We start from the raw sequence: 24299 nt of genomic DNA, 5'->3' as shown, positions 1-24299 counted from the left end.
GGCTAGCAGTCCAACTAGAAACCTGCTCAAGTCACAAGCTTGGGCAACAAGGACACAAAAGAGGCTGGTGGTAGAGGGAAATGGCAAAGGATGGACCAAAGAGACATTTCAAGAGTCCCTGCAATGGAACTGAAGACCTTACTGTATCCACAAGGCCCTTTATGATAGGCCCCCCTACTACCATGTCTGTGATATCACCTAATTACTCTCCCCTTATCCATGTTGCTCTACCACCGCGCCTTCCTTCTTCCCTGCACATGCCAGGCACGTGCCCACGATGTCCTCCCCCTGCTAAAATGTAAACTTTGCAAAAGAGGAGTTTTTATCTGTTTTATTTGTGACTATATCTCAAGTACCTGACGGACAGCATTCAAGAAATATTCACAGAACTGAATGAGCGTGTGAATCAAGAGGATTTGGAGTCCCTGAAGACAACTGGGTCAAAGACACCTCTAAGGTGCCAAGACTCGGTGCTGGGAAGAATGATGGTATCACTGTTAGAAACTGGGAAACTGAACAGTGACTGGCATAGAGTACATATTTGCTGAAGACATGAATGAATGAAGAGTTGGCTTGAATGGGATGTGCTGACTTTGGTTTCAGTAACACTCAACGAAAATATCCAGACTGCTGAAGATGTCACACTGAAAGTAAATAAATTTAGAACTAGAGAACCTGACTTTGGAGATATAAAATAACAGCAGAAGTCATGAAACCAAATAAACTATATATCCCCCTAAGATCTTGCTGGTTTTTAATGCAGTAATCTTGGTTTCCAATACATTTTACCAAAAGCTTCATAGAGAAGGCTGGAAAAATATTCCTCTTTCATTGTTTGTTCAAAGGAGAGTAGGGTGAAGGGGGGTGGTACAAAAACAAAATCTAGTCTTATCCATACCCACACCTATACTGGGAGTAGGGGAGAAAGGTTAATCTTATGTTTTCCTGTAGCAATTAAAGTATGTAGAAATAATCAGGACATAAACTGGAAACTTCCACCAAATCCCAGATTGAAACAGATTATAAACAATCTTTCCCTTACTTTAAACAAAAAGCTACTACAGAATTCATTCTCTTTCTCTGTCCACATTTGCTCAAAAACGCTGAGCATCTCTTTTGGCGTAGTAAGTATGTCAGGGGCTGGGGAAATGCAGATATTTAAGACGGGGTTCTTGAAGAGTTTCCAGGTTTGTAGCGGACATTATTACACTATGAACAAACAAGTATAACAGGAGTTGTGAAGTATAAGTAGTATAGAAGGCCACAGGCGTTCAGAGTACAAAGCTTTCACTTGGGCCAAGGAGCCTGGAAATGTTTGTGGAGGTTATAGAAGCCAAGCCAGGCTTTGATGGTGGTGGTATGATTTCTATAGCTTGAGTTAAGACAAGGTCAGGTCAACACAGAGTGGCAGAACAGACTGTGGCTGCTTTGGCTGGAGAACCAACTTTGTATACAGAAGTAGAGTTTGAGCTGGAAAGGTAGTTTGGAGTCACAAGCCGGGAAAAGGCAATTAGAGAACACATGAGAGTCAGGCAGCCACATCAGGAGGTACATATCACAGGTATAATGCATGTCTTAACTAAATGCAAGGTGAGAGTCAGAAATCTTGGTTGTCAGGATCAATAAAGACAACCCTTGACAAAAAAATAGAACTTTACAAAACTTAAATGCTGAAAAAATCTCACTATTGAGGAGGATCATTCTTCTTAGGGGCCTCAAGCACACAGTTGTTTTCACAGAGGCAATCTTGAATAGTCAACATACGTATATTTCTTTCACTCTAAAATCTGAAGCAGATAGGGAGCAGGACTGACTGTAAACAGGCATGAGAAATCTTTTGAGGATAATGGAAATGTTCTTAATTGTGGTGATGGTTGCACAACTTTATAAATTTACTAAAGAGCACTGAATTATAAATAAAATTTAAAAGCAAAAAAAACCCAACCCCGTATTAGAGAGAGAAAGGGGTCACCTGTATATACTGGACATGTCCTTCACCATCAGTCTCCACAGGTACTTGTAAAGATATGATAGCGAGGTGAAAGCCCATTCTAATAACTCGGTGTCCTGAGTCTCCAGGATCGAGGTGATAGTCAGGAAAAAATCCTGAAAATGTGGATAGAAGTCTGTCTGCAGATCTCGTGCCAACTGTACAACCAAACTGGATTAAAAATAAGTAGAAGTAACTGATTTGGAGACATATAGATCAAAAAACAAAGACTGCAAATCTATTTCACAAATGATGTCTATGATGACAGGATTAATTCAATCTTCCAAAACAAGTCTCAAGAGATCTATAAATTTTTTCACATTTTAAGAGTTCAGCAAAAGGGCTGGCCCAATGGTGTAGTGGTTAAGTTCATGTACTCCACTTTGGCGAGCCAGGTTATGCAAGTTTGGATCTCAGGTGCAGACCTACACACTGTTCATCAAGCCATGCTGTGGCGGTGCCCCACATACAAAATTGAGGAAGACTGGCACAGATGTTAGCTGAGAGACAATTTTCCTCACCAAAAAAAAAAAAAGAGTTGGGGCCAGCCCAATATGTAGCTTAACCGGTTAACTTTGCCAGCTCTGGTTCAGCAGCCCAGGGGCTTGCTGGTTTGGATCCTGGGCACGGACCTAAGTACCACTTATCAGGCCATGCTGCGGCAGGCATCTCACAGGTAAAGTGGAGGAAGATGGGCACAGATGTTAGTTTAGGGCCAAGTTTCCTCAGCAAAATAAAAGAGTTCAGCAAAGAAATCAGGCCATGGCAAGAAGCTGCATTCCATCACAAGTTATGGTCAATCATTCCTATAGTGTCAAAGAAAAATGGGGTGCTCTTAAAAGTATAAAACAAAAACAAAAAAGTATACCCCTAAAATTCTGCTTTATGGTAATGTACTAATATTTTGATCTAACAGAAAAGGTAAATTCTTGTTTCTAAATTACAAATACCAGATCACAAATACATATAATGTATATAACATTGTATGTATATAAGGCATATGTATATAAGGCATAACCTTTCCTAAAATTCAGATAAATGTCATCGAGCTTTCTCTCAACATGTTACTTACTCCAAAAGCGGCTGATAGGCATAACTGTTCTTGATTTGCAGGTGAGTCTTCAAACTCTGAACTATCTCGTTCTGATGATAAACCAGCTGATTGAATGACTGGCATTTGTCAATAACTTCTTTGTAAAATTTCCCTGGGTGGAAAAAAAAAAAAAGAGTATGTTCTGCTTTTCTATCACACCACTGTTTAGTTGTTTTGACCATATATAATGCAAATGATGGGTGAATAAAATAGAAACAAAACAGAAAATACCAAAGTGTTCCGTAAGGTTTAATTCTCTCCATTTCAGCAGACTCTCAAAAAAGTAGGTTTCAACTTCCTGCCAAGATTAAAGCAGTCCATTAATCAGACAACACAACTATGATCAAAGTAAACAAGAATAATGACATATTAATATCTTAAGATAATAATGATAGTCAAGAATTTAAAAACTTAGAACATTTTTATTTTTAAAAAGGGCATTAACTAACTTAAAAAAGCAATCAGGTACAATATGGGCAGACGATTTATAAAAATGATATTTTGTTGATTTGGTTGTAGCAAATACTTCTCTAAAACCTATGCAATAGTCACAATAAGGAAAATATTTTTTTCTGTTTTTTACAATTTTAGGCCCAGAAAAATGTGCTGAGTCTTACAGTTCTTTCATTCTGCTTTTTGGAAATAAGAATGGCTACAACTTTGTGGGGAAGTAATCTGGCATTTCTATTAAAATTAAAAACAGGCATGCCCTTTGACCCAGCAATTCCCTTTTTGGAGATATTTCTTATAAAATTTGCACACACAACATAAAGATGTTTATTCAGCTGTACTATAGTGGAAGGAAAATATAAAACAGCCTAAATAGCCAACAATAGGAAAACGGTTGGTGTAACTCATGTCTCTATACATTAAAGTACATTATACAGCTATTAAAAAGAGCTATATCTACACTGAATTAGAAGGATGTTGATGATATACCCCCAAAGTGATAAAAGCAAGTTACATTGTGAAGTACATGGTAGAAACCAATTTTTCTTTTAAAAAAAGACTTCTATAAATGTTAGTACATATTAGAGAGAAAGTACAGAAGAATACATATATACTAACTGTCAGCATTAGTTTCCTTGGCCATGAGGGGTGGGAAGGGTGAGATAACAGGTTTGTCTAAGTTCACCATTATGTTGTTTGGCTTGTTAACACAGTATATATTACTTTGTACTTTGAAAGGTAAGATCAATAAATTATTACTACACATGTATATATGTATGTATGCATGTGTATTTGTATACATATATGGAGAGAGAGGGTAAAAATACATAGGCACATACAAACAGCACACCAAATCTACAATCTCAAAAAAAGGTAAACCCTTAAATTGTGCTTTGGAAATCTTCAACAAATAAAAATGAAATAAAATCAACAGGCAGAATAGAGAGAAGGAAACAGAATCTCACTAAGCGTTTTTCAGTGTCTCTTAAGGCAGACGGGAAATACACCCAACAGTTTAAAACCTAAATGTAGAAGGCTTTCCTAGCCCAGCACAGTGAGTGGTACACGTCAGCCATTTGTGATAGACTAGGTCCCTGCCCCTTTGCAATGTGACTTGCAGCCCCTACCACAAAGAGACAGAGTCTATTTCCTCACGCCTTGAATCTGGCCTGGCCTTGTGACTTGCTTTGACCAATAACGTGCAATGGAAGTGATCCTGCAACTGCCAAAGTGAGGCTTTAAGACGCTTTGTACCTTCTGCTTTTGCTCTCTTGGAAAGATTCTGCCATCATGAAACGAAGTCTAGTCTAGCTTATTGAAGAATAAGAGGCCATTAGGACAACTAAGACCAATAAGCCCCGGTCAATAGACATGGCATTGAGGCCTTTCTAGAGCATCCAGCCCCAGATCCCATCCTAAGCTCTCTTCTCTACTAACTTAACATTCTACCTCTTAGTACTTTCAACCTCTCCTGTGGCTTAAACTATAAACCACATACTGAATGCTAAATCAGTAATTCCACCTCCAAAGTCACTTGTACTCCTCCAGATCCATATGTCCAAATGTCTTTTGGACACCAGCATTTGGATAGCCACAGGTATATCAAAAACTCAATGAGCTCCAAACGGAACCAACCTTGTGCTCTCCTTCTATAAATCTATACTGATTAAATGATGTCCTCAACCACCCAGTTGTTGGGACCAAAAGCTTAACTCCATTCCCTTCCTCCTTGCATTTCCAGCAGGTCACAAGTCCTATTCACTCTACTTCTTTAATATCTCTGGAATCCTTCCCTTCTTTCCATCTTGACTGTGGCTACCATAACCATTTCGTACTTAGATGACTACTAAATCCTCACAACTGGTTGCCTTGACTCCAGCCCTGCTCTTTGCTCCACACTAAAGCCAGAGAGATCTAAACTTAAAACTGATCATGTCACTCGTTCCCCTGCCTTACAATCCTAGAATGAGATCCCATAGTTTCAGGATAAAATCCAAACTTAGCTTCACATATGAAGCCCTTTATGATCCTTGACTATCTCTTTAGCTTTATTTCTCACCAGCTACCCCCTTCCCCCATCCCAGTCACCATCAACACACACAGTCTACACACAGTTATAACCACACTGAACCGCTTTGCAGATTCTTGAATGTGACATGCATTCCCTAGCCTCTGTCCCTTTATACAGGCTTCTCCCTCAACCTTCCCTGTCCTCTTTGCCATGCTAAAACCTATACAAACAACAAGACTCATTTCAGGTATCACTTTGTCTACATTACCTTTTTTGATAAACCACCTTACACCCCTAAAGAATTTAGGTTAGGCTCCCTTCACTATGAGTTCCCAAAGCATTACGTGCTTATCTGGACAACATCACTTAACACGCTGAACTCACACACTGGAGACAAGGCATTCAAACAGACAGTGAGCAGAGTCTGACTAGAGCCAAGTCAAGAACAGTAAGAACTGACATTGAATCTCTAAATTAAAGGGATACTATACAGGACCTTAAAAGGATAGCAGAAAAATAATGACTTGACAAAGAAAAAGCAAGAGTTTTGACTGGAGGTGTGACTGAGTTAAAGGGTGGTTAGAACTGGAAGAAATTATGTAGTCTGCCCTCTTTCTTTTTATACTGGAGGAAACTAAGCCCCAAGAAAGTGACTTGCTCAAAATCTCTTTAAAATTGTAGCTTCAGGAATATGGATCTGTAGCAGTGCTTGGAATGCACACAGAAAAGGGAGAGGCTGGAATCAGAGAAGTTACCTGAGTATCAAGTCAACTGTCTAACACATCATCACCCAACAGAACTTCCTGCGATGATGGAAATGTTCCATATCTGCACTTGGCCAATATGGCAGCAACGAGCCACATATGGCTACTGAGCACTGGAATTTTTAATTTACTTTCATTTAAATCTAATTTGCCATGTATGGCTACTGTATTAGACAGCACAGGTCTAATGCATTTCATGGTCATAAAGGAATGGCTTGAAAAACAATTCACTTCTACTAAGAGGAGAGACTAAAAACCAACTACGAATACTCGAAGACTGGCTAATACAACATTCTCTTACCTCTTCATAGCTTGCAGTTCTATCAATCCGGTGAATAATATCAATATTCACATTCCCCAGTCGTTCAGCAAACGTAAGAAACTGTGCGGGGCAGGGAGAGCATATTTAAGATACATCATCACTTAATACTTATCACATCTTGAATATCTGTTTGAATGCTAATTTCCTTGTGAAGTAGAAAGTTTAAAGCTTCAATAAGCCTCCTCATGTACTATCAGTACAAATAATAGCATGTTTTGCTAGCAATTTCAGACTTGTATTTTCAATCAATCATAAAATGTATAATTGTGTTTTGAAACTAAAAGTAGACATCACGGATGAATCACAAAAGTGTAAAAAAAACTGAAAGATATAGTCTTAAATGCACTGCACTATCATAGAAAGATATCAAATACTTCTATGAATATATTTGCATAAGTCTTTCAGTTACGTCACTTCCAATAAAAGTTACATACTAGACTGTGGTGGCCAAAGGTGAAAGCTGGCATTGAACCTCCATAGATCTACTGTTAGGTTTCACAACCCGCTACAAGCATAGGGATCTGGTTAAGTCGCTGCAACAACAGTTTTTGAAAATATATACAGACCTACGGTGGTAGCGTAACAAAGAATCCTTCGATGGGCAAACAGAGAAAGTGGTGTCTTAGCCAGTAGCTGGAAATCACTTACCTCCTCCGGCAGGCCCGCCCCCAATTTGGTCTTTAAGGATAAAAGAGCGGGTAAGAACAGCTCCTAAGCAATCAGTCTGTGATAATGAATTTAACTCTGTACTAAAGAGAATTCCCAGGGAGGCCAGACCCCATAAAGCATGGGCGAAATCTGCTGTCCAGCCTTCTTTCCCCACCCCGTGTTTACTATACCAGGAGGGTCTCCCTCGTTTGTCAGAGCCTCCAGGCAAGTGACTCACGCTCGGCCCGGAACACTGTAGCGCCAGGAGTCCCGCTCAGAGCAGGTCCCATGGGCGAGGCAGCAGGGACCCACGGTTCCCGGCCCAAGTGCCCTCGCTCACCCGGTACGTGTTCTCAGTCTTGTGGGAAACGGGCTTTGTCTTCATGGCTGCAGACAGGCAGCGGCCGCGAGGACCTAGGGAAGGGTCGAAGGGATGTAACCGACGGTAGGGAGAAGAAACTGGCTCACACTCTTGCACTTTCTGATTCCCAGGTCCCCAGACTCTTTCTCACGTGCAGCCGGACGCCCTGGGCGCCGCCATCTTGAAGACCGGGAGGAGCCTAAGCTGGTCACGTGGGCGGAAGAGGCGGACGGAGCAGGCGCACTCGCCGGGGAGCCGGCTGGAGACCTGGAGCCCCTGGCCGGGCGTGTCTGTTGTGTTTACTCCCGTCAGTAAAGATTTGTGAAAAATGTGTACATTTTTATTCTAAAAGAAAAAAAATACCTGTAATTATTGTCAGCTAGCAATCGCTGCCCTTCGCTGTGTACCCTCCACCATGCAAAGCTCTTTACATCCGTAATTTCACAGTAAAGCACGTTTTGAATGCTAAACAAACATAAATGACGTACATATTTTAAAGCCCCTTTAACACAGGAAGAAAGCAAGGATGTTTAACTGGTAAGTGGCAGCCTGACAGGGTCACTCAACTCCGAATTCTGATTCTTAACCACTAGGTTCTAACTAAAATTGAGAAATAGAAAAGGAATTTTAAAGAAAAATCTTATGATTTCATGCATAACCACTGTTAACATTTTGTTTTCCCTACCACTCTAATGTCATGTTGGTAAGCATAATTGCACAAACAATTGTGTGTATTTCACTTATTCATTCACCAAATATTTCTTGAGAGTCTACTATGGGCTAAGCACTGTGAGCTAAAGAAGACCCTAATAACGTTAATAATAATTCTCTTTGGGAATATTTAGTCTGAGGTACTTACATCTTAGATAGCCAAGGAGAGATGTTAAGTAGACAATTAAATACATTCCTGCCTAGAGCACAGCATAGAGGTCAGGGCTGGAAGTGTGACTTAAATATCTTAAAAACACAACTGCTGAAAGTATGAAGTATTTAAAGCCATGGAACTGGACGAGACTGTTTAGGGAGAGAGTGATGAAAAGGATGAAGAAGAGAAGAGGACCCAATTTGAAACTTGGAGTTCTCCAACATTTAGCAGTGGCCAGGAAGGTGACTGGGAGAGAGCCAGTGAGGTAGAAACAGACTAGTCTTGACACAGATGAGGAGCCTGTGGCCAACTATACTGAAAGCTAGGGATAGAGAAGTGTTGGATCTAGCAAGATGAAGGACACTGGTGACCCTGACAAGCACTGTCCATTGTGGAGGAAAGAAGGTGAAATACGCATGGATCGAGGAGGGAACCAGGTGAAGAAGTGAAGTAGACGTAACACTTTTGTATTGTAACTAACATTACAACATCAACATTTTTCTATGTCATCATGCGGTTGTTGCAAATATTTTTAATGGCTCCATAGCGCTTATGGATTTTATCCTTTAATGATAAAATGTAGACGTGTCCAATGTTTGGCTGGCTTCCAGTAGGCTAATTGGCTTTTGGGTTTTTTTTTCTTTAGGTGGTTCTTTGCCTTGATGGATCACACATCCCTTAAAGAAGTCTAAGAAAAACGTAGACCTTCTCCTCAGAAAAATGCAAATAAGCTCATTCACACTAAAATGTGTAGATGATTTCAGAGAGTTAGAAGTCTGCATCTATCTGAAGGTAAGAGCCCCGACTCTAAGCAATGTTCCCAATCTACTGCTACAATCACCCCCAGATAACTGTGTTCTTTTCCTTCTCTGTTATTTATTTTTGGTGATGGAGTTAATGGGACAGTAAAGAGTGGAGAGAAAAATGAAAATCAAGGACACCAAGAGAACTGACACTTTCAAGTTACAAATTGCATTGTTACTCATTATATGATTCTCATATATTGACAACTCTGCTTAACAATTTATCAATATAACATGGTGGTTAACAGCATGGATGCTGGAACCAGATTGCCCAGGTTTGAATTCTAGCTGTGCCATTTATTAGTGTTTGACTTGGGGAAGTTCCTTAACCTCTATGAGCATCATTTCCTTGTATGTAAAATGGAGGTAACAAAAGTATGTGTACCAAAGGAGGCTGTTGAGCGGAGTAAACAAGCTAATGGATGAAAGGTTCTTAGAATGGTGCCAGGTACCATAACTGCATGACCTTTGACTATTATTTAACCTTTTTGAGACCCAGCTTCCTGATTTATTAAATGAAAGTAAGAATAATACCAGTCTTGCAAGATATTGTGTTGGCATGTAGTACATGGAATAAATATTTGCTGAATGGACAAATAGGTGACCATTTATCCTCTGCTATCTGGCTACCGCCAAGTTCCTTAAAAGCAGAAACCATGTACTTTTCCAACTTTGTATCGCCAGCGCATCCCTTGAACTTGAGTTGTTTAATGAATGTTTGTTGAATTAACAATGCATATGATACTTTGTTTAATCCTAACAAACTCAAAAATAATATAATTCCTACATAGGATGTCGATTGTACCACGTGATTTTTAAGGTCTCTCCCAAAGCTAAGTGTCTGAGGTTCTATGGAGTACCTTAATGCAGCACCACTGTTTGAAAATGCACCACTCTTTTCAATATGAAAAATACCACTGTTTACTTATGAACGTCTCTTTTCCCCCAGCCTTTGCCCTCTCTGCCAAGGCCTTGAATATCCCCATGCCATTCTCTATTTCCTTTTTCCATAATGGTTCTGCCTTTCCCATCCATTCCAGCCAGGAAACTTATTCACATAATTCCTTCATTCTTTCCTTCTTCAGCTAGATTGGGAACTCCTTTAAGTTTTACTTTTTAATCTTTGTTTCCTTAGTTCCTATTCCACTGCAGTTTCAAGCCCAGGGGACAATAAGAGCATACTAGGAGTTTACCCAGAATAGAAATGGAAGTGGAATCCAGAGAAGGCTTCTGGGTGGAAGTTTAAGCTGAGACCTGGAAGATGGATAGACGTTATCCAGGCAAGGGAGAAGCATGGACATGAATGGTGTTATCTAGGTAGAGAGAGTAGTATAAAAAGGAGGGAACAGTATACAAAAAGGTTCAAAATAGTTGAGTTCAAATTTGGTTATTTTCAGTTGCTAATTCAAAGCCACATCTTGGCAAGGACATTGCTATCATCCTTAGTATCCTTGGGCTAGTAAAAAGGAAAATGTAAGGGACAGAGTGAAACTCAGAGGTGGAGAGAACCTTGGTTTCCTTATCTATAAAGTGGGGACAACAGTAATCCAAGGCTGTTGAAAGATGAACTAAAATATTATATGTGATGGTCAGGAAGGGGACAGGTCTGGCTGGTGGCATGGTCTTGTCTAGAAAGGGGCTCAAAGGATACAACATATCAAACCAGAGCAGAACAAGGTGGGAAGGAAGTGAGACCTCAAATCAATAGAGGGGAGTGAAGTGAAAAGAAGAAAGAGTGGGCCAAGGAGGATATTTTAGTAACTCTTAATTATGGTAGTAAGTTAGCTGATCGAAAGATGATTCCCTTCTTGAGAGAACTTTGTACTGCTCACAGTTGTGTGTAAACTGGGAGACAGCAAGAACATGGAGTTTGGATTCAGAAGAACACCTGGGTCCCATTTCTAGAATTTTCCATGTATTAGCTGATAACTGGACTAGTGACTTAATCTCTGAGCCTCAGTTTCCTCATCTTTAAAATAGGCGTAAGAACCAAATCTGCCTTTTCACTTACTGTTTGGTAAGGAGATCCTTTGAGATAATGCAGCTCGTCTCTTGTAGCCTATACAGAGCTATATAAACGTTAATTACTATTATGATTGTTTCTTTTCAATTATGTGACCACTTTTTTGGCCCTGAGACCTTTGAGCTTCCATTCTCCTTTCCTTTGTTTAAAGCTCAGGCATCAGAGACTTTAGATCAGAAATGGCAAACTGGTGGCCTCACAAACCCAGTGTAGCCCCCTCGTATGTTTTGTTTACAATATTCTTAAAATATTTTAATTTGTTAAAAGTCCGAAGATTTCAGGTGAAAATCCAGATAAAAAAATCCACAACACTGGGCCCACATTCTGAAAAGCAGCAATCCCCTGGAGTTGAGTAGTGGCAGCCCCTTTGCCTCTGTCTACACCACTCCCCACTGTCCTACACTGATTTAAGTATCCACCTGGCCCCTGTAGGCATTTCAATGGGCAGCCCCTGCATTAACCTCTTCCTCAAACCAACGGCCGTTCTTGTCTTCAGTTTTCAACATGCCTTTTGCAGAGAGCAGATCATCGTTGCTCCTGCTGCTCCTGCTGCTTTTTATTTTTAATGCAGTGAGTGACTCAACTTTTTACAGGAAAGTTGGTGCAGTTTTTCAGTTGGTGTTAAAATATTTGTAACACCCTTCCCCACCCCCTGAAACACATGCATGTACATGCATGCACACACACACGCACACACACATACACCATCGCCTTCTGTGTTCAGCTTGTTTTCCTTCCTCATTTTCATACACCTTTTGCATTATTTCTGTCATGAACTTTAAACTCCTTATTTTCTTTTAAGAGATGTCAGAGGATACCTTAAATTAACCTGCTTTTTGAACAATTTAAACATCTGCATATTTGTACATATCCATTTTCGTGATTTCTACTCTTTATTTCTATCCTTAACTAGACTGTTGATGTCTTCTTTAACCAGGATAAGGGGTCCCACAGTTTGGATTTCTCTCCCCCTCGCCATTTTCCTGCTCTCGCCTTGGTTCTATCATTGCATCTGCGTTGGTTTTTGTCTTGATGGTAGCATCATAGCTGCTTCTTTGAAGGAGAGGTGAGCTTGGACTCTGCTGCCAGGCCTCCCAGGCTCACACCCTTGCTCTACCACTGCTATGTCAACCTCAGTTTACTCACCCCCAAAATTAGGGGGAGTATGAGTGTCTCTTATGGGCTTGTAATAAGGAGCCAGTGACCTAGTATGTTGATTCTCAAAGTGTGGTCCCCAACCAGCAACATCAGCACCCTATGGGAACTTGATGGAAATGCAAATTCTCAGGCCCCGCCCCAAACCTGAGAAACTCTGGGGGTGCATCAGAAACTCTGGGGGTTGGCACCAGTAATCTGTGCTTTCACAAGCTCTCCAGGTGCTTCTGATGCAGGCTCAAGTTTGAGAATCACTCACTCAATGTATGTTAAAGCACTTCAAACATCGGCACATAGCATGTGCTATAGAAAGTGTTTACTATTCTGACTGTTTAGTCTTTATATTAGTGTTTGCTATTATGATTATTTAATTCTCCTACCCATATCTATGAGGTAGGGTGTACTGTCCTCACTGTAAGTGTGAGAGATCTGAGAGCTTATACTTGGAGAGCTGCTAAGTGGTGGTGCGATTTGAATTGGGTCTTCTAACTTCAAGTTAAGTACTTTTTACTGCCCTACAGCTTAATAGTATGAACTAGGAGGGACAGATTTAGAGAAATAAATGCTTGGCTGTTGTGGTAGATTTCTTGACTGTATTTGTTCTTTCTTCCTCTGGAAACAGCATCTGGGCTGTCTTTCTTTAGCCAAGTAACTGCTTCAGAGATGGGCGTGTGTCCCAAACTGGGCCAAGAGCACCACCTGGAACTTTCTTGAGACCTATAGAGAAAGAGGCACTTCTTTTTCTTGGATTTGCCAAGATAGTAGGAACCTGAAGCGGTTGGTGGCCATTATTGTTACTTCATGGAGAGGTCTGTCTGAGAATCAGTCTATGCAAAGGAAAATAGAACCGAGAGAGAGAGACTGATTGATTAATTTATTTGAGCCACTGAATCCATCCAGTCCTTGGACTTTTCAGTTACCTTAGTTTATTAATTCTCTCTTTTGTGCTTAAGCCAGTTTGAATTGGGTTCTGTCATTTGCAACCTAAACAATACCTGAATAGCTAATTTAAAATTTTTATGTTGCTGATAAACAAGACTGGAAACTTAAGCCTTCCTCTGAACATAGATATTTATAGGGTGAGTAAGAATCAAAAAAATCAAATACAAAATCTTGATGATAGGAGTCAGTGTGATGGATTGGAAGGAATATCAGACCAGGAGTCAGAAAACCTGGATTCTAACCCCAGGAGGGTTACTCAGCTATGTGACTTTGTGAAATTAATCCTGCATCAAAAGAAGTAATGTACACATACATGCTTTAAATGTTGCTTATGTGAAGTCAAAGAATTATTAGAGTTGCTCCCAGAACATCTTACATACATACAATGGTACGTTTTCAATATTAGTGGGGGAGGTGGGGGATGGGGTTTCTCAGTTTCTTACATACCACTCTTTGATCTGGGTGATAGAATACCTTTAGAGGTACACTTAAAAATGCATCTTAAGAGAATGAAAAAACAAATCACAAACTGGGAAAAATATTTGTAACACTCATATCTGACAAGACTTGTATCCAAAATATGCAAACAACGCTTAAAACTCAACAACAACAACAAAACCCCAACAACTCGATTAAAAAATAGGCGAAAGATCTGAACAGACAACTCACCAAAGAAGATATACAGATGGCAAATAAGCATATGAAAAGAGACTCAACATCGTATGTCATTAGAGAATTGCAAATTAAAATAACAATGAGATACTGCTACAACCTAATACATTGGCTAAACTCCAAAACACTGACAATATCAACTGTTGGAGAGGATAGGAAGCAACAGGAACTCTTATTCATTGCTGGTGAGAATGCAAAATAGCACAAGCATTTTGGAAGACAGTTTCCTGGGCTTATCATAGAATCCAGCAATCACCCTCCTAGGTATTTATCTAAATGAATTAAAAACTTATATCCATACAAAAACCTGCACACAGATGTTTATAATGGCTTTATTCATAATTGCCAAAACTTAGAAGCAACCAAGATGTCCTTTAATGGGTGAATAAATAAACAAACTATGGTGCATCCAGACAATAGAATATTATCCAGCAGTAAAAATGAATGAGCTATCAGGTTATGAAAAAACATGGAAGAAACTTAAATGTGTATTGTTAAATGAAAGAAGCCAATATGAAAAGGCTACATACTGTATGACTCCAACTATTTGACCTTCTGGAAAAGGCAAAACTATAGAGACAGTAAAAAGATCAGTGGTTGCCAGAGCTGGGTGATAGGGAAGGGAGAGACAATAGGTGAAGCACATGGGGTGCTTTTAGAGCAATGAAACTATTCTGTATGATACTGAATGGTGGATACATGACATTATGCATTTGTCAATATCCATAGAACAGTACGATACAAACAGTGTAAACTTAGACTTTAGTTAATATATCAACACTGGTCTATCCATTGTAACAAATATACCACACTAATGCAAGATGTTAATGAGGGAAATTGTGTGGGGAGGATAAGTGGATATGTGGGGATTCTCTATACTTTGTTTGATTTTTCTGTAAACTTAAAATTGCTCCAAAAATAGAGCCTATTAATTTTTAAAAATTGCATCTTCTCTTAACTCCTTCTCCTTCTAAACCCAAAATCCTTTGGAGAACTTCATGGCTACCTGAGATAGGTTCTAGAAAGACAACACTCTGCTCTTGAATCCTGGGGACTCCAAGAGGATGTAGGACCAGAATCTCATTAACACTAGAAAACCAAGGAAATTTGGATCTGTGAGATCCAAAGTAAATTAGAAAGAGAAGTGAGGCCTCAGAACACCAGCTAGAAAAAAAAAATTCATTTACTTGCTCAATCAATCTTTATTGAGTGTCTATTATGTGTCAGGCACTGATCTAAGGGCTGAAGATACAGCAGTTAAACAAAGTCCTTGCCCTTGCGGGGCTCATATTCTAGAGCGGGGAGAAAAAAAATAAACGTGTAACTATATAGACTGTCCAATGGCAATAAGTGCTATGGAGATAAATATAGCAGGTGGATAGAGAGTGTGGCAGAAACCTTTAATTGTTCCATAGAAATCATTCTCCTTTTCATCTTTTAGAAGGAGAACTCCTATCTCAAGTTTCAGCTGGCCACGTGACCATGCATTAGAAACTACATTTCCTTGTCTTCATTTTGCAATTGGGTATAGTGTTGTGACCAAGTTCAGGCCGATGGGGTATGAGAGGAAGCATTTTGTGTAACTTCTAGGTTGTTTGCTGAAGGATAAAGCCACTTGCCTTGGACATTTTCTCCTTTCATATGGCTGAGAAATGGCATTGACTGGAGCATCGTTGGAAGCCAAGTGTGGAGGATGGCAGAGCCCCCAGCTTTAGACTTCTCAACCCTTGACTGTTACATGAGAGGGAAATAAACTATATAACATAAGCCACTTTGTTTTTGGATCTCTTTGTTATTGCAGCTTAGCTGCTACCTAATTCAGGGAGCAACAGAGCAAAGTGGGTAGGGTTTGCTATGTTGTATAAGGTTGTCAGGGAGGCAGAAACCCAAAGGAAGGGAGAACTGGAGGGAGCTATGGGGCTGTTTGGATGAAGATAATTCCAGGCAGAAGGACAGCAAGTGCAAAGGCCCTGAGGTAGGATTGAGCTCCAGTCTGGTCCAGGACTAACGAACAGCCCAGCTTGTCTGGTACAGAGTGAGTGAGGAGGAGAAGAAGTCAGAGGGAGTGTAGGGGAGCAGATCACACAGGGCCTTATAGATCATAGTACGAAATTGCTGAAACAGCTTCTTAGAAGGACCTGACAGAGTCCCAAGGCAAGGGCAGCAGAAGAATGTCCATGGAAAAGAGGTCATTGCCAGATGCCTTGTAGGATCAGAGAAAGGAAGATTGTCATCTGCTTCTGGAGCATCTATAGGTTGATCTGTGCTTATATTCATGAGGAATTCCAGAGGCAAAGACATTGGAGTCTCAACATATACTCTTGGTTGTATTCTCTTAATCAAATATTATATTTACAATAAAATGCTGTCTGGGAGGATGTGTTTTCCAGAGGTTCAGTGGGGATTTAACCCAAGTGATGAGTAATACTCCACCAAGAAGTCACCAGAACCCTAATGCCCAGGAACATCTCTGTTACAAGAGCTATGCAGTCACAGCATTACAAGCATTCATCATTTTACAGACTAGGGAAATGCAGAGAAATAAAATGCTTCACCCAAAATGATGCAATAAATTAACGGCAGAACCGGGAACTAGCATCTGGATGTCCTGACCCCCAATTTAATACCCTTTCCATTACAATCAGTTCACTTCATGCTAGGTGGTGATACATATTTCAAATCACAAAAGAAGCCTGATGACTTCGAACTGGGTTTGGTTGGGGAATCCATTATTTTATGTCAACAGCAGATTTTTTCCCCTGATGATTCTTCATGCAAAACAGTGTGGGATGAAAAACTGCCCTGACTGCACATAAATCAGATAATCTGGATAGAGATAATTAGTTTTAATAAGACCTCTTATTTATAAAGGACTTGGAGGTTTTCAAAGAATTTAGCATCCATAGTCTCCTCTGATCCTTATGGCAGCCCTGTGAGGTAAGCAGGGTAGATATAATTTCCATCATATTATAGATGCAGAAATAAAATAATCCCAGAGAAAATAAGTGACTCAGCTGAGCTCATCTGTCTTTGATTAATAGTGCCAGATTTTTTTACTCTAGGTTCAAAGGACTTGTTGACACATGCAGACTCCCAGATGATTAACAGCTGACACTTTATAGCTCTTACTCTGTACCAGGTACTGTTCCACGTGCTTTGCACATAATGATTTATTTACTCTTCCTACAAGGCAAATTCTATTATTATCCCCATTTACTGATGAGAAAGCTGAGGCACGGAGACTGAGTAACTTGCCCAAAGTCACATAGTCATAAAGCAGTCAGGCTGGGACCCAAACACACACAGGCTATATTGAGAATCTGTGCTCTTAACCACTGCGGTATGCTACCCCTCCAGTAAGGACTTGGAAGCAATTTGATGATTCAGGTAGCTCATGGGCACACTTCAAGAGCCTTTGAGATCAAGGTCAGATACCTCACAGCTCCCAAGATTGTCATAAGCCCTTCCTTTTGATTTGTATGGCCTCTTGATCTTATTATCTACTTGTGTGATAAAGAGATGTGATCAAAATTTGATTTTTAAACCATTCATCTGGGTGGGGTGAAAGGAGCATTGTGCATAACAATAGCTACTTTGGCATCAATGGTGAGAAGTTTTTACAGGTAGGAGTGAACCACCTCCTGTTCTGCAGGAGAATCAATGCTGAGAAGTATCACTTCACTCTCTTTTTCTTTAATTCATTAGTAATACTAGGGAGTATAGAAGACATATTTGGTTTTCATCTATTTCCCATTCTTTGGGTAGTACTACTGTGATTTTCTTTTACAGAATCACCACTGTGTTTATTCTTACTCCATGGGGTTTCAGTACCAACCCACGCCCTATCTCCAGGGTTGGATGCATGATCCAGGCCCAGGCCCAGTGTATCTCCCTGAAAAAACAAAGTGCTTGATTCGGGGATAGGCACGCAATCCTAGTAAGTCCAGTGAAAGTTGTCCCTATGGACCTTTACTTGAATATGGGGAAATAGAAACCTTCTTGCTACTTATCGACTAATACAATAGAGGATAAACTGGAGGCTACTTATGGCCATCTTGCCCCATGAGGGAATATTTGCATGAGAATTAAACTAAGACAAAAGTGGAGATAAGTGATGGAGAGAATAAGTTCCTAATCACAAATTTTGGGCATCTAGGTCTACCTGTGTCTACCCTTGAACTTTTCAATATCATAAGGCAATAAATTCCCTTGTGTCTTTAAGCCAATCTGAGTCAGATTTTTGTCACTTGCAACCTAGATTAATTTTCCTGTTTCATTAATTGTCCTGATTAATACGGGCATAATTCACATACCAGACTTTCTGCTTTGACTGAAAGGAAGCTTTATCAGTTATCTATTGTCAAATAAAGCTGCATGAAAACAACCACAGTGCCGTGCAACAAGCCTATGGTTGGTTGGGTGGTTCTGCTGTTCTGGGTTGGTCTTGGCTGATCTTGGCTGGGCTTATTCATGCATCTGTGATCTGCGGACTGACCAGTTGGGGGCTGGCCAATGTAGCATGGCCTTGGCTTGGATGACTTGCCTACATGGCTTTGCATTGTGTGGTCTCTCATCATGCAGCAGGCAAGCGTGGCTTTTCTCATGGCTGCGTAGAGGCCTGAGAGGGCTTGGAAGAGTGCAAGGCCTAGGCTCAGAACTGTCACACCGCCATTTCTACCGTATTCTACTGAGCAAAGCAAGTCACAAGAACATCCCAAATTCAAAGGGTGGGGAGACAGTCTCCATATCTTGATGGGAAGACCTACACATTCCCGTTGCAAAGGGTATAGCTATATTGAGGAGTAGACAATTAGAGCCATTTTTGTAGTCTACACACTCATCCTCATTCCCTTTATAAAACAGTGGTGGTAAATAGATGAAATAAGCAAGTGGCTACTGGAACTTGAGCAGGTGCTCATCAAAGGAAGCACATTCCTTCAGGGCATCAAGCAGGATATAACGCTACCCTGTCCTTATTTCACTCCTTTAGCATGTATGATTTTTCTTCAACTTGGAAGTAGATACAGAAACTCTATTCTGAAAGAGACTTTAAAGGTCTTCTGGCCCAACCTCCACATTTTTCAGAAGAAAAAAACCAGACCCCAAAGTTAGGGAATTTTCCCAAAGCCATGCAGAGGCAGCTCTGGACATTTACCTGGTGGTGCCCAGTACAGCAGGCTTTCCATCATCTTGTGCTGTTCCCGCACCCCCCCCCCCCCCCCCCCCCACAGCAGAGCATAGCAGAGCATACCTGCTAGAATTTTGGAGTCAGTCAGCTTGGGTTCTAATCCTGGCCTATCACTAGGAGCTATGAGACTTTTGACAAATTATTTACCCCTTTGTAGATGATGGTGGTTGTGCTTACCTCATAGGGTTGTTGTGAGCATTAAATGAGAGAAGGTAAATAAAGCACATAGTACGTGTTCAATACATTTTATCCATTATTGTCTCTTAAAACTGTTTTTCTATTTGGCTTGTTCCTGCCTGCATTTAGTCTGGATTTAGGAATTTAAGGGAACTGAACTTATCATACCTCCTAATACTTAGATGTCAGAGAGTAAAATCTTTAAAAATTATGCTGGATTACAATTCCATGTTTATAAGAAGGGATGCTTGTAGCCTAGTTCATCTGCTTATTTACTAACAAACATTTACTGACAGTGTATGCAGAGTTGGGCATTGTGTTAGTTTGCTATTGCTAGAACATATTGCCATAAACCTAGTGGCTTAAAGCAACGTTGTGTTCGGGAGGTCAGAAGTCTAAACTGGGTCATCTGGGCTGTGTTCTTTCTGGAAGCTCTAGGGGACATTCTGTTTTCTTGCTTTTTCCAGCTTCTGGAGGCTGTCAGCATTCCTTGGCTTATGGCCCGTGTCACTCCAACCTCTGCCGCTATCATCACATCTCCTCTCCCTCTGCTTCCATTGTCTCATTGCCTTCTCTGGCCCTCCTGCCTCCTCTTATAAACCTCTCCATGTGGCTTGTGCTTCCTTACAGCATGGTGGCCTGGGGCAGTCAGATTTCTTATATGGTGGCTCATGGCTTCTAGAATGAGTGTTCTCAGCAAGCAAGATAGAATCTTTAAGGCCATTTGTGAACTAACCTCACAAGTCACATGGCTTCGTTTCCACCATAATCCATTGGTTGATGCCGTCATAAGTCTGTCTAGGTTCAAGAGGAAGAGACACAGATCACATCTCTTGATGAAAAGAATTTCAAAGGATTTGCAGTTACTGTTTTAAAGCATTTTTAAATGGACTTGCCAAACTTGAGTTTTTTCAGTCATCACTACAGTTCCCTGCCATATCATGTCTTGGGACTCTGAAGCTGGCACTGGTTTTCTGTAGGCTTCTTTTTTTATTTTTTTTAAAGATTGGCACCTGAGCTAACATCTGTTGCCAATCGCCAGTCTTCTTTTCTTCTTCTTCTTCTCCCCAAAGCCCCCCAGTACATAGTGGTATATTATAGTTATAGGTCCTTCTGGTGTGGCTATGTGGGATGCCACCTCAGGATGGCTTGATGAGCAGTGGTAGGTCCAGGCCCAGGATCAGAATCGGCAAAACCGCAGCCAGCCAAAGCAGAGCACGTGAACTTAACCACTCGGCCATGGGATTGGCCCCTCCTGTAGGCTTCTGAGTTGGATGGCAGCAGCCCTCTGACTCTGAGGCAATGAAACTGAAAGCAAGTGGGGATCTTCCTGAATTTTACCTCTCAGGCCTGTCCACCAGTTCTGTGAGCACCTAATTTCCTGTATTAAATACTCTTCTACTTGAAATACCCAGATTATATCTGTTTTCCCTACAGGAACATGACTGAGACAAGCTCCAAAGTCTGTCCTATTAATGGCTGCGTCTCATGTTATTAACCTTCATTGCCTTTCTCATGCTTCCAACATGCTCTCTCCCAACCCGCCCACACGCTTGCACACCCAGCTTGCCCTTAGGAAGGTGACTCTGCTCCTTATTGCTCAGAAAAAAGAATATATTAGGTATAACCTCCATCAACTGTCCTCTCTACCAAACTGGATCTATAGCTACCTTTTTCTTTCCCTTCTGCTCCACCTTAAAAGAAGAATTCATCTGTATTTTTGGGAAAAAAAAGATTCAGACTTTTCATATGGTACATGACACCCTTTATTTATCTTTATTTATCTTTCAACCTTTCAATCTTCTGTCCCTTTTTTATATGTGTCTATATTAATCATAGCAGACTAACTGCATTAATAAATAGACTCATAAGATAGTTGGAATTGTTGCTGTAACAAAAAGACTCAAAGATCTATAATGGCTCAAACATAATAAAAGTTTATTTCTTGCTCAAATAACAGTACTGGGCAGGTGAATAATCAGTGGGGCAAGCCCTCCTCTATTTAGGGACCCTGATTGATGGTGACACAGCCATTTTCAACACATGCTTTCCAAGGTCACCCTTTCCAGACATCCAGAAGGGGAAAGCATATGGAGGATATACATGGGAGATTTTTATGGGTCAGGACTGGAAATGGTGCACATGACTTCTGCTCACATTTCATTAGCTAGAATTCAGTGACGTGGACAATTAGCTGCAAAGGAGGCTGGGAAGTGCAGTTTAGCTTTGTGTCCAGGAAGAAGAGAAAATGGCTTTGGTGAATAGCTACCAGTCTGTGCCATTGTACTTTAATCCTTGGAAAACTTATTTAATTTTTCTCTGGTTCAGCTTTGTCACTTCTAAATTGAGGATAATGATAACACCTCCTCCATAGGGCTATTGTAAGGATTAAATGTGTTAGAATTATAAAGACCTTAGAACATTGCCTGGCACATAGCCAGCATCCCATCAAAGTTATCTGCTATTATTATTATTATTATAATCCTTAGAGACTCAGCTTAAATGTTACTCCCTATGTGAAGCCTTTCTTCTCCCTTTTCACTTCTGCTTGTTTCTCTACCAGGATTGCATTGTATTATAACTGTTTTATGACTGATCCCTTCTCTACATGCTTCTTGAGGACAAGGGTTGTGTTTAGTTATTTTTATATCTCAAGTACCTAGCATACTAGGCCATTGTAGGTACTCACTAAATATTTATTGAAGGAAGAAAAGAGGAAGTGATGGAGGGAAGAGGGGAGGGAGAGAGGAAGGAAGGGAGAAAGGAAGGAGAACCATGGGTCAACATCTTGTAATGAGTAGATTCATGAAAGGGCAGCCTGGAAAACTTCATAGCAGCTTTAGGAGTCACTGTATCCCAGGTCTCAGAGAGTCAGTTGATATTGAACTCCTACCAGCTCAGGGACCAAGGCTGTTTGCATACCCTTTCTGCCCTGCATTAGATGCTCTTGTGCACCACATCACATCCTCCCAGCCTAGTCTTACTCCAGCCACTGCTGTGGCTCCCAGCTGCCAGAGGTGCGAGCCTACAGTGCCTCACCTCAGGTGCTCCGCATCTTGTTCTGCTCTGGGACTGTTCTCACTCCACTCTTTGGACACCTGTAGAAATGTGTTTTGACTTTTATGTTTGCAAACATGCAAGTGCAAGGGAGTTGGCATCTTATGGGGCAACTTAGCCACTGAAGGATGGGAGCTAGTAGATAAATGTCCCCTTCTTCTGGCTTTTGGGCAGATGATTCTGATAGAGTGACTAACTCATCCTGGTTTTCCTGAGACTTTCCTAGTTTTCACACTGAAAGACTTACGTTGCAGGAGCCCACTAATTTTGAAGGGCATTCTGCAAGCCTCCTCATGGAGTCCCAGTGGGATCAAGTCCCAGTTTCCCAGAGTTTAAAAACACAAAGATGTATTGCCTTTCCCTGCTTCTCCAGATTACATCTCAAAATAAACTACCCTCACACAAGCCCCTGTCTCAGACTCTGCTTTCTGTTGGTCTTTGCACTGGGCAGCCCTGAGCTCACCTGCACAGTGATGAATGTTTTCAGCTCTAGAAAACTAAAAAAGGCAGAGGCAGGGGAAAGGAGTCAGGGCCCCGAACAGCCAAATTATCACTTTCCCGATGTTGCTACAAAATTAATCTGAAAGATATGGTACCGTTCAAAGATATTATCATGAAATGTTTATTATAAGGTTTAATTGCTTAAACAGCAAGGTGTTAGAAAGGATTGCAGAGAGTCAGGAGACTTAACTTTTAGTCCCATTTCTAATATTTAAAATCTTATATGACCTTTGTCACTTTTCTTCTCCTTGGGCCTTAGTTCCCTATCTGTAAAATGAGGAGGCTGGACTTGTCCCTTTTTGCTTTTGCCAACTGTCATATCCACAGCTGTTGTAGTTATTCAAGGAGGGTGGGGAGCAGAGGCTTGATGGGGGTCAGTAGGTCAGGCAGCTAGGGAGGGACAGGGGCCAAGGGTTCATTTCTGCATCAGTAGTTGAGTATATGTTGCAGAAAGATTTTACAAATGGGTCTTGGTGGACCATGAAGAACCCTTAACCCGTTTCCCTAACATTCTTGAGATTTAACAATTAATCTTATGTTCTCTTTCCACAGTGCCAACTAGGCAAGATTTCAGGGCCAAGAATATGTGCCTCTGAGTTTTAACAAAGACCTTCATAATAAGTGAAGAACTTGAGGCCATGACCGTCAGGGCCAAGTCTAACATCCAGCCCGTGGTGTGCTGGAGTGGCTTGTACCTGCTTGTATAAGAGCCGTTTGCTAAATATTTGGGAATTTTTCTAGCCATGGGTAGCTTGAAATGGGCCATGGTGGGGGTATTGACACCATAGAAATTGGCAAATGCTACAAATTGGGGCTCCCTCTGCTGCTCTGAGCTAGTTTACCAGCATATCACTGCATCTGGCTTTGAACACTAGTAGCTTCTTATCCAGGACTGTGGCTAAATTAAACGTGTGTCTTAAAAAGAATTTTTTTTTCTCTTCTAATTTTTGGTTTATAAATACAAAGAGCAGAGCCATTAAAACCTGTCTTTCTCTCTCCTTCAATAATGGCTTTCCTTACAGAGTCTGTAAATCTGAAAGATGCAAATTCCTCCAGAGATCTTTGGCAGGATTCCACACCCCCAAGTCCTGCAGGTTCTGACAGGGGCTGGGCCCTGCCAGGATACTCTCAGAACCATATCAAGGTGTCATGCTGCTGTTTCAAGGGAGTTCGTCCTATGAATTGCCTATTTGGGGACTTTAGGAAATTCTTTAAGGATTTTGAAAGCCTGGTTATAATCCTTGCTCTGCCACTTTGTAGCTCTGTGACTGGGCAAA

General features: G+C 40.8%; 1 protein-coding gene across 2 annotated transcripts in view; it reads right to left on the bottom strand.

Annotated features, from left to right (window-relative positions):
* Positions 1-7870, bottom strand: part of UTP20 (UTP20 small subunit processome component) — a 92895-nt gene extending 85025 nt beyond the window's left edge. For both annotated transcript variants that reach the window (XM_014736768.3, XM_001496795.6), the window contains exons 1-5: positions 7619-7870; positions 6610-6690; positions 3315-3381; positions 3063-3195; positions 1973-2161 (exon numbers count right to left, since the gene is read on the bottom strand). In XM_014736768.3, the coding sequence (XP_014592254.1) occupies positions 1973-2161; positions 3063-3195; positions 3315-3381; positions 6610-6690; positions 7619-7663 (515 nt within the window). In that variant the 5' untranslated portion in view covers positions 7664-7870. The remainder of the gene's footprint in view (positions 1-1972; positions 2162-3062; positions 3196-3314; positions 3382-6609; positions 6691-7618) is intronic.
* Positions 7871-24299: the final 16429 nt, after the last annotated feature.

This window comes from Equus caballus, chromosome 28 (genome assembly GCF_041296265.1).
Source record: "Equus caballus isolate H_3958 breed thoroughbred chromosome 28, TB-T2T, whole genome shotgun sequence".
Classification (NCBI taxonomy): domain Eukaryota; kingdom Metazoa; phylum Chordata; class Mammalia; order Perissodactyla; family Equidae; genus Equus; species Equus caballus.
The sequence above is the reverse complement of the archived record's forward strand: the minus strand, read 5'-3'. Positions and strand labels throughout refer to the sequence as shown.